This window comes from Nanorana parkeri, unplaced genomic scaffold (genome assembly GCF_000935625.1).
Source record: "Nanorana parkeri isolate BGI_ZX_2015 unplaced genomic scaffold, ASM93562v1 scaffold416, whole genome shotgun sequence".
NCBI classification, from domain to species: domain Eukaryota; kingdom Metazoa; phylum Chordata; class Amphibia; order Anura; family Dicroglossidae; genus Nanorana; species Nanorana parkeri.
Window position 1 is genome coordinate 1,189,966 of NW_017306684.1, and position 11,717 is coordinate 1,201,682.

General features: G+C 43.1%; 1 protein-coding gene across 1 annotated transcript in view; it reads right to left on the reverse strand.

Annotated features, from left to right (window-relative positions):
- Positions 1-3,403: 3,403 nt before the first annotated feature.
- The window catches only part of LOC108789748 (olfactory receptor 6C3-like), an 18,669-nt gene continuing 10,355 nt past the window's right edge, over positions 3,404-11,717 (reverse strand). The window contains exon 3 of the mRNA XM_018559830.1: positions 3,404-4,358. Coding sequence (XP_018415332.1) covers positions 3,404-4,358 — 955 coding nt within the window. The remainder of the gene's footprint in view (positions 4,359-11,717) is intronic.

Consider the following 11,717-nt stretch of genomic DNA (forward strand, 5'->3'; position numbering starts at 1 on the left):
AGGCCTAGAATTAAATATATTTTTATTAGGAATGTGCATATAAGTAATGTGCAAGAGTAAAGAATAGAGGGGTTTATTAATCCCAAAAATGTTGCTGTATACCCTATTTACTAATCTAATATCAGGACTAAGTTCATGGTCCAGGAACTGTGCAGTCATGTAAATCTCCGTGTATGTTCTTGGTATGGTATTTTTTTTTATAGTTAAGGTACTTGAATGCATTTCTAAAGTTTAATTTCTGAGTTTAATGTCCCTTTAAATGTTTTGTTGATTGATATGGAGCTTCAGCTTTTTCATTAAGCTAAGAGAACATCCTCTAAACCTTTAGGAAACCTTTGCCAAGAAGTAACTATTACTTTTTTTTAGTTATTTTGATGTACGTAAATGTTTACACTCACATTTATAAAACATTTAATTACACTCTTTAAACAATGATGTGCGTTTAAGGACTCTGCTGGTCTTGGATATAAAAATTTTAATAATTGCTCAATATTTTGCTGAGCGAAACTTTTTGGGTGCAACCTCAGATTGTATCTAGAATGAAAATGTTAAAGTGCAATGTCTTACATTTTTCTTCTTTGCCCGTTTCACCTCACTGTTCAGCTGTCACGTGTCCTATTTTATAATATAGACCATTCTATCTGGAATATTGTGGCATAGATAGATTACACAGCTAGTTATTATCAGACTATTTACATGGTGAGTCTGAGTGGGGCATGACAATAAATGATGTTGTGTTGTGCTAATGCAGTGGCGTGCCAGCCTGTTAACCCCCGCACACACACACACACACACACACACACACACACACACACACTGTAGAATTAACAGCTTATCTGTAGAGAAATATTAACATTTCTTTCATTCTTCCAAAAAGAAAAAAAATTAAGTATATGCCTGGCAAAAAAAAACAAAAACAAAGTTTGGTACTTCTCTTCAATACATGTACATTTTCCCAGTGTTTATCTCTTTAAAAACACCACAAGTACTCCATGTACCTCTAAGTATAGAAGTTGATACCAACAATCCGGTGAGTTCTTAGCTTCCTGTACTAAGCTGACACTGCAACCTCTATTGCACAGAAATGACAATTGTAAATTCAGCCATGCCAAGTTTTTCCCTCTACAGAACACCTTCCCATTATGTTGTAAGAGGGGAACATAATTCTGTAAGTGATAAAGTGGTCCAACCACTTAACCATTTTGGGCATAGAAGATATTAAACTGTTAAGGGAAAATTAAAAATGATGTGGTGTTGTCCTAAATCAATGACAAGCCAGCATGTTTAGTTTTTGGAGCCAAGCATGATTTATAATGTTTCCCCACCTAATCCAACTGTCTTGTACTACCCCCCTACTACAGATGACTGGCTAGCTTTAGTATTAGGCAAAGATCATACCCTCACGAGGCACACCGAGGGAGGGAGTTGGCCCATTATAGAACCACACCTAAAATAAGTTATTAAAACACAAGGCAAACTTTAGCTCCACACTCCTATCACTTTGGGTGTAGGTGTAGAGACCTAATATAGTTTAAATGTGTCTACACTGTACATGTCTTCACCAAAAAAAACCCAATGGGGACAGAAGCAGTGAGAACTTTTAAAGAAGTGTGTGATAGGCAGGAAGGCAGTCTGGAACGTTTTATTACACTGACAATTGGCAACATGTTGTAGGGTGACTGTGTGCCTTCGCTGTCAGTCCTGTAGCCCACATTGTTTGAATTTGACAATGTAAAACACTAATGGGGTCCCCAATGGGGACAGAACCTTTTAAAAAGTGTGTGATAGGCAGGAATGCAGTCTGGAACCTTTATATACATGTTGTGAAAGAATGGGTCGCTCTCAGGAGCTCAGTGAATTTAGGTGTGGCACCGTGATAGGTTGCCACCTGTGCAATAAGTCCATCAATGAAATGTCATTGCTACTAAATATTCCGCTGTCACCTGTTAGTGGTATTATAACAAAGTGGAAGCAACTGGGAACAACAGCAACTCAGCCACACAGCGGTAGGTCATGTAGAATGACAGAGCGTGGTCAGCGTGTGCTGAAGCGCACAGTGCGCATAATTCGCCAACTGTCTGCAGAGTCAATAGCTACAGACCTCCAAACTTCATGTGGCCTTCAGATTGGCACAACAACAGTGCGTAGAGAGCTTCATGGAATGGGTTTCCATGGCCGAGCAGCTGCATCCAAGCCTTACATCACCAAGTGCAATGCAAAGCGTGGGATGCCGCGGTGTAAAGCACACCGCCACTGGACTCTAGAGAAGTGGAGACGTGTTCTCTGGAGTGACCAATCACACTTTCACTATCTGGCAATCCGATGGACATGTCTGGGTTTGGCGGTTGCCAGGAGAACGGTACTTGACTGACTGCATTGTGCCAAGTGTAAAGTTTGGTGGAGGGGGGATTGTGGTGTGGAGTTGTTTTTCAGGGGTTGAGCTTGGCCCCTTAGATCCAGTGAAGGGAACTCTTAAGGCATCACCACACAAAGACATTTTGAACAATTTCATGCTCCCAACTTTGTGGGAACAGTTTGGGGATGACCCCTTCGTGTTCCAACATGACTGCGCACCAGTGCACAAAGCAAGGTCCATAAAGATATGGATGAGTGAGTTTGGGGTGGAGGAACTTGATTGGCCTGCACAGAGTCCTGACCTCAACCCAATAGAACACCTTTGGGATGAATTAGAGCGGAAACTGCGAGCCAGGCCTTCTTGTCCAACATCAGTACCTGACCTCACAAAAGCGCTTCTGGAAGAATGGTCAAACATTCCCATAGAGACACTACTAAATCTTATGGACGCCTTCCCAGAAGAGTTCAAGCAGTTATAGCTGCAAAGGGCGGGCCAACTCAATATTGAACCCTATGGAATAAGATTGGGATGCCATTAAAGTTCAAGTGCATGTAAAGGCTTCCCAATACTTTTGGCAATATAGTGTATGCTTAATGCTGAGTTTGAGTCACAGGAGGCCATTAGCAAATGTCCTACTGTGACCCTAAAGAGAACTATGGCCAAAAAGGTTGGACCATAGTTCTCTTTTAAAAGCTCATTGGATTTCTCTCAAGATTACCTGGTTAAATAGATATAACAGAGCACCGAGAGAATAATAAATAAATAAGAGAAATTCATTGTTAGGTTTTTCATTCACTTGTATTAGTTCTCATTATGGTATCTTGTTAAATGAGGTTTCTTACTAAAACTGCAGATTTGTTAATGTTTTGTTAAATTAATGAACTATAAATAAAACAGAGACACACTTTTTCCAATTGTCCATAGTTAATCGTGTTGTGCCTTGTTTTAAATAAAACAAATTGCAACAGAAATATGATAGTAAATGACCATTATATTTTATATTAAGTGCTAAGGATTATCACTGCAAGTATGTACTTTGTTTCTTTTTCAGTTTAAAAGGTAATGAAAATTTACAAAATTCTTTATTAACTTGTCATAGGATACTTTTATATCTTTATTTCTCAGGCTGTATATAATTGGGTTTATCAATGGTGTCCCCACAGTGTACAGAATGGAGAGTATTTTGCTTAATGTAGAAGAATGTTCAGAAGTTGGAAGACCGTACATGCTAATCAGACTTATATAAAAAATGCAGACAATGGTTAGGTGGGAACTGCAGGTAGAGAAGGCTTTTTCCTTTCCTGTAGTGGATGGAATTTTCATGATGGCGATAATGACATAAGTATAAGAAACCACGATGAAGATGAAAGGTAAGAAAAGCATAGGGATGGCGAGAAACATTCTCGTCTTTTCAACCTTGGAGGTATCTGAGCAAGAAAGTTTTAACAGTGGTGCAGCATCACAGAAGAAATGGTCAATAATGTTTGGGCCACAGTAGTCCAGACTTAGCGTTGTCATGGTGCTAATAAACATGACATAAAGGCTCAAAAGCCAAGAAATGCCGGCCAGTTTCATGCAAAATGTGTGCTTCATTATAGACATATAATTTAGGGGTTTACAGATGGCCAAATACCGATCATAAGACATCACTGTCAGGATAAAACACTCTGAAGATTCTGAGAATATAAAGAAATTTAACTGGAAAATGCAGCTTTCAAAAGACATTGTTCCGTTTTCGTAAAGTACGACGCAAAGTAAATTTGGTACGATGTCGGTGGTCAGCATGATGTCAGAAATAGAAAGTTGGGTGAGGAAGACGTACATGGGAGATTGGAGGACTTTGCTGTAGTACACCAATACAATGATCAGTAGGTTTCCACATATTGTCACGCAGTAGATCACAAGTAACAGGAAGAAGATGAAGAATCTGATGTTATGGAGACCTTCAAATCCCAAGAGGATGACATCTCTGATAGTGGTATGATTGTTTCTGTTTTGTTGCCTTAATAGAAAAAATACAAAGATTAAAGCAGAATGTATCTTATTTTTTATGAATAGACAACCTAAGAAATAAAATCCACCTTTTTCTGGAATATTGTAACACCTGGTGTAAGTTTGGGGATTGTGGATCGCAACTGCGGAGGCTTATCAGACGGAACCCTGGTTTCACTCCCAATCTTAATGGGGAGTTAGGGTTCAAGCATCACAGCCAAAAATAACAGAGGTAAAACGGTTGAATGGGGTTATTACTGCATAAGCCCAATCATTAGTAATACTACCAAAAAGATGTAATGGGTTAGGATTTCAAATAGTGTAGGATTGATATCATCTATGTTTAGAGGCAGAGGTGTAATCTCCGAAAGGACCACTAGATGGAGCGTATGAGTTAATCCAGCTTCTCAGTATACACAGTCAATACGTAACTATGGAAGTGCAGTATGCCTGGATACTTGCGGTTGTATGGAGCAGCAGAAGGAGCTGGGGGTCCGAGTGGAGTTGGTCCAAGGTTCTCTGTAGCTGGTAGCAATAAATGGAGATCTGTAGGGTCCCAGGAGACAGCAGGCGTTCAGTCTTCAATCTTGGAACGCCATACTGTCTCACTGGGGCGTTTATATAGGGCTAAGAGGCTGGGGGAGGAGCCGCCGATCGAGACGGCGCACTTCCGCGTCCCAAGGTGGAACGCACCGCCCGTCCGAACCCGGAAGTGGATGCGTGCGCACCACGCTGGGACGCAGACGGCCGGTGTCGTGAGGCAGAACGCTGTACCCCCTGATCCCCAGGTGAGCGGTGACGGCGGTTGCCGTTACAAATACTTACCTTAAATCATGACTCCCCCTTAATCCCTTTCCACCTGTAGATGTCCTCAGTCTTCAGTGATAAATCACAAGTGACATTTAAACCATTTCTCTTAGCTGAGACTGTCATGGACCCAGCCCCATGTGATGGCATCATCATGAAAGTCTAGGCACACCGTTACTGTACTAACCATAAGTAGGGATGGGCTCAATGTTCGAGTCGAAGAACAGTTCAAATCGAACATTGATAGTTCTTGTGTTCGGTGAACACACAAACTATCAGGGCCTTCGTCGGGCTATTCGCCCACCAAGCGCCCCACAAGGCACTGTGGGGCACCACACAGTGCATTGGAGAGCCGTGATTGGGTAAAGGAATGCACCTGACCACAGGTCAGATACAAGACATTACCCAATCACAGCACAGTGCATTGGGAGAGCCATGATTGGGCAAAGTAATGATGATTTTGCCCAATCATGGCTCATAGCTAAGTCCCAGCCCCCCACTATATAAGGCTGCTTACACCACAGCTTGACATTGATAACACAACCATCCATCCCTCCCCTCATGCCAAGGGGCTTGATGTCATCCTTGACACTGACCTCACCTTTCTTCCCCACATCCAATCACTATCCAAATCCTGCCGCCTTCACCTTCGTAACATCTCCAAACTACGACCATTCCTCACCAATGAAACCGCAAAACTACTCATCCACTCACTTGTTATCTCTCGTCTAGATTATTGCAACCTCCTCCTTATTGGCCTTCCACTACACAGGATATCCCCCCTTCAGTCTATCATGAATGCAGCTGCCAGACTCATCCACCTAACCAACCGCTCAGTGTCTGCAACCTCCCTCTGTTAATCCCAACACTGACTTCCACTCGCCCAAAGGAGAACATTGAAAATATTAACAATCACTTACAAATCCATCCACAACTCTGCCCCCGGCTATATCTCAGACCTTGTCTCAAAGTATCACCTTAACCGTCCACTCCGCTCTTCCCAAGACCTCCTGCTTTCCAGCTCCCTTGTCAACTCCTCCCATACTCACCTCCAGGACTTCTCTAGAGTCTCTCCCATCCTCTGGAACTCTTTACCCCAACCTGTCCGACTATCTCCCACTCTGACTGCCTTTGGGTGATCCCTAGAGAATCATCTCTTCAGGGAAGCCTATCCCACCTCAACCTAACCACTGAACCATCACGTTCTCAAACAATTCATCCCCACACAGCTACCTCCTCATGTATCCCTTGCCCCTCCCTTTTAGATGGTAAGCTGTCAGGGGCAGGACCATCTTGTCTTGAATTGTATTGTAACTGTAATGTCTTCCTTATATTGTAAAGCGCTGCGCACACTGTTGGCGCTATGTAAATACTATGTAATAATAATATAGTGTGTTGCTGGAGTTAATGATAGAGTTAGGTGTAGTGTAAGCTAACTGGTGTCAGTACTTTGTACTGTATATAGTATTATTGTCTGTGCTGTATATCCGCTGTCTTTTTCTTTTTTGTTTGCTTGTGTTAGTGGTGTCACTCCTCTGTGTTGTTCCTCCTTCTGCGTCACCAATCCCATTTTATTTTTCATTTTTTCAAAATAAGCCATTGTACAACAATTGAGGGCTAGTTCACACAGGCCGATTGTGGCCGGAAAGCACTGGACCACATTCCGGCCGGCTCACTTTGTTTTGGGGCGGGAGGGGGCGTGGCAGTGCATTGAACTCAATGGCACCACAGCCACGGCCTCTGTGCCCACAAGCAAAAGTGGTGGTCGTGGACATGGTCCATCCTCTGCAAGCAGGGCACACTTGTCCTTTTTTTCTGGTACTGGCCGTGTTATTCAACCACATCATGCAAAAGAGGTGGTGGAGGTGGCCATCCTCATCCTCCTCATCCTATGTCACCCAGGCTCATACTAGTTCGCATTCCACCGCAGCTGTCACCTTGTCCACAGCTACTCCAGCCGTAGCCCCACCATCATGCACGGGGGAGTCAGCAGAATTGTTTGAACATAGTGTCAGGCACATGCGGATGGAGGATGCGCAGCAATTACAATGGTCTGATGTTGGTTCTGAGGTTGAGGAAGGGAGTAACATGAGCCTAGAGAGAGGGGGGTGCCAATGATGGTCAACAAATTGGCAGTCATGCTCCCCCAGCCGCAGCATACTGCCAAGTTTGCTCCAATGACGAGTGCATATCATTTGAATTTTATACAGCAGGGCCCTCCTGCACAATTGGTGTGTTCCTGTGTATGTGTAGGAAGGTAGATGGAGAGACCCTCCGCACTCCTCACAGCAGTCCCGGCCAGATAAGAAAAAAGTGGTGCTCGCAGTGATGAATTACCACGGATGGCGCCGTGCAAACACAGGAAAGTCAGGAAATCACCAGCACTCAGTAGTAAAGATAAATATGTCCCTTTTATTGGACAGAATTGGACATCTTTCTGCCTTGAGGAAGGGACCCTGCGCGGCCCCGAAACGTCGGTTTATTTGGATGTCTGTGACGCTTTCTGTCCAATAAAAGGGACATATTTATCTTTACTACTGAGTGCTGGTGATTTCCTGACTTTCCTATGTGCAGGAAGGGTTTTTTTTTTCATAGAGCGGAGCACAGCTGCTAGAGTGGAAAGGTAAGTGTTTTAAAGCAGCTGCAGATGGGTGGGGGAGAGAAGGGGGGACCGTTTGCAGAGACACACACTGCAGATCTTTACCTTTTAAACTAATCGGGCTGCTGTCCTCTTTAGTTTAAAAAGTGAAGATCGACACAGTGTCTCTGCCATTGGTTATGCATGGGATCATCCTATATGAACATCATGGTGATACAATATGATCAAATGCATGACCAATGCCAGAGACACTGTGTGGATCTTTAATTTTTCAGTTAAAGAGGACAGCAGTCATGCCCGATACTGAACAGGGGCCCAACACTGGGGTGGGGGATCGGAAGTGGACAGCAGAAACAAGTAGGTACAGACTTACAGCCAGTGTGGCTGAACTGGGGCCGATTGAGGGGGAGAGGGGGGGGGCACAGAGTGCCGGTGGAGACAGCTGGTGCCATTCTGCATTGTCGTATTACGCATTGCTGGGATTTGTAGTCCTCTATATCTGGTTATATTCTGCAGTTGTATACATAGGCATACGCAAACCCTAATCACCCCAAGCACAACACCAAAACTGCAGGCGTCTGCATCAGACTGACCACCGGGCCTTTGGGTAGTGCTCGCAATCAAGAGAGGGCCTGAGTTTCCTTCACTCTCCCTGCACCTCTGTGTGTCCTGGCAATGGTTCCTCCTCCACAGTGTCACTGCAGTCCTGAGTCTTCCTGACAGGTGCCGCTCTCTGGTCTGCTGTGTGTTTGGGGAAGGGGGGGGAATGCAGTGCTGTTCCAGAACTGTCAGTGTCACCCCCACCCCAGCAGAGTCAGCGTCACCTGTGAGCTGCCACCCTAGTAGAGTCAGTGTGACGTATGCATTGTCACCCCAGCAGAGTCAGTGTGACCTGTGCATTAGAATACAAATTTCAATTTCACATAATAAGTTGCAATAGTTTTAAAATAAAAGTAGGTGCACTGAAGGACCTAGAGGGAAGACCAGTGGGCGGACTCGATTGGACAGCCAGTGGACAGGCCTGTGTAGTGTTAGTAGGTGGGCAGGGGCCCAGGCCTAAAGCTGTGTAAGGGGCCCCAAACTTTTTGATGGCTGCCCTGTGTCCATCTACTATCTTGGAAAAGGGAGAATGACTGAGTAGGGAGCAGAAGCAGGGGAATGGCTTTCCTTGCTTTGTCAGTGTTTTCTGTGGATGCACACAGCTTGCTTGCACACAGGGGTAGCTCTATAGGACCCACACTAAAAATGAGATGACAGTGCTTTGGGGACCAGGTGATTCTGTAGGAAACTAAAATATTTAAACATAAAGGAACATCATCCTTTGTAAGTGACTTCAACAGCATTTGAAATGCCTTAAAACATGTTGACTTTAATATAACTTTAGAAAGCTGAGAAACCTACCTGATTGGGTATCAAAATGTCTTACACATTACAGAGAAAAATTCCAGCTGAATGTGACTAGTTATTATTATTACATAGTATTTTATATAGCGCCAACAGTTTGCGCAGCGCTTTTTCAATATAAGGAAGACATTACAGTCACAATACAATTCAATACAAGATGGTAAGGAGGGCCCTGCCCCTGAGGGCTTACAATCTAAAAGAGGAGGGGGAAATGATACATGAGGTAGCTGTGGGAATGAATTATGTGAGAATGTGAAGGTTCAGTGGTTAGGTGTATCTATGTGTAATTGCATCCAGTATAGGAACAAATTAAAGTGACATTAAAGTCAAAAAATGTTTTCCCTCCCCCAATGTTAATGAAAGCACTTACCTTAAATGATGTCTCTTAATCCGATCTTCCTCTTCTTTCCTGAGGTTTTCATCTGTCCCTCCAGCGGTGCGGCGGCTCTCTGATCCAGCGCAGACTCCTCTCTGCTAGCAGTCACTTCCGATCCAGCGGTGTCTGCATGCGGGTGCACGCGTCCATAGACTTACCTTGTGTCTCTGCTCGTCTCCCGGCCGAGAATCCGAACTGCGCATGCGCCCGCCCCAAGATGCTTTGCGGCCGCCCAAGCAGTTTCGGATTCTCGGGCAGGAGCGCGCGACGAAAACAGGGTAAGTGTAAACCGCTGTTAAAGGAGGTTTTTTTTTAAAAAAAACAAAAACGTTTTGCCTATATATAGGCAAAAAAAATTGGAGGCTTTAGAACCCCTTTAAGTTTTATTTTATTTTTTTCACTAAACTGGAAAAAAATAGGAAATATCATCTCTATATTACTGCACAATGTCCATGTTTAGTCCACCTACCCTGATTCATTGTCCATTTTTACTGTTGAAAAGAATCTAATTCAACTTTGAGCTCATTGTGGCCTGAAAGGTGATAGAAAGGACTATGTATAAAGATAACCATATTACAAACAAAGGGGAGTGTGGGGAATAAGCTCAAGCTAGCAGGAGGCCTATACTCAGAGAAAAGGATATATGAAAAACTAAATAATAAACTTAACTGACCACTTGGACGTTTTTTGCCATCACTTGTCTATGTCTCTATGAGTAGGGTTATTTAAGTGAGCAGTGTGGGCTGGTGCATGCAGTCCTGCCATTTCTACGAAATTAAAACTCTCAATTTTGATCAGCTCTACTTTGGATAAAGAGCTAAACTCCTGAGCAGATAGACTATGCCCCCCCCCCTCTTGCATTCTAAGGTTTAATTTTCATTGTTGATAGAAGCATATCTTTACAAATGTAGGTATTCTATGGGGTCTACTCAGTGTTTTCATCAAAATAGATATATTTATAAGAAACAAATGTTGGTCTTATAGAAATCATACAGGTTTTTTTTTATAGCAAGCATACTGCAGACTGTTGTGCTTGGCTGATCTCCGTTTTGGTTACATTTCTCTTTGTCAGTGTGTGCTCCCATTCACAGAGTAATCATCACACGCTGTACTTTTCCATCATTATTTCCTTCATTTAAAGAGACACTACACTCAGGAGTTAAATCTTAAAAATACAATCAAATACCCTAACTATTAAAAACAATGTATCTTATTTGTGTATCAGTCGGCTGTAGATCCTCAAATCATCTCTGAATTGGTGCTGACACTGTCCTTCCTTCTGGAGGGGGGGGGCTACTTTTGTTCCCCATGGTCCCTGTGTGTGTTGTAATGTAGTCACCGCTCCAATGTGATCAGAAACTGCTGCTACTTATTAGTCACTTTTGTCTGCTTCTGGAGATATACAGAAATCTAATATCCCCAGTAGGGATCCACAAACTTCAGTGGTTGTCTCCAATCTCTGGATTTTCTCTTTTTTATGTTAGGGGTGCGTGATACTTGACCCCTCAGCGCTGCCGGCTCAAAACAGATTATAAAGAGCTACACCGGTCTAACTATTCATACTTATTATCATCAGCTAGTCAATATATGCATGCTGGTAACAAGTGTTTTCTATGTTAGTTTAATCAATTTGAATGGGGTTTCAGGTGGTGGTTGTTGATCTCCTTTGTTGATCCATGTTTTTATCATATTTGAATAAACTATTTCTGTACTAGATAAGGTACTCCCACCCTCATTATTACTGGTCTTGATTTGATCTCATTTAGATCATCTCTCCTTCTTTTTGCTCTAGTGTTACATGACAGTAGAGGGTTGTTGAATACCACATACAAACCAGATTAACATCCAGAAATAAGGGGGTTAATCTTAATTGGGTCTGGTCTCTGGTTATATCCTTCTCTTTTTCAGTTGTAGTCACCGCTCCAAGCTCAATACCGGGATGGACAACAAGCTCATGTTTAGTTTACTCATTTGTATTTAGATTGTACTCCATCTCGACAGCGAGCTTGGAACACACACACAGGGACGATGAGGAACACAAGTAGCCCCCACCCTCCAGAAGGAAGGACAGTGTCAGCACCAATTCAGAGATGATTTGAGGATCTACAGCCGAGTGATACACAAATAAGATACATTTTTCTTTAATAGTTAAGGTACTTGAACACATTTTTAAGTTTTGATTC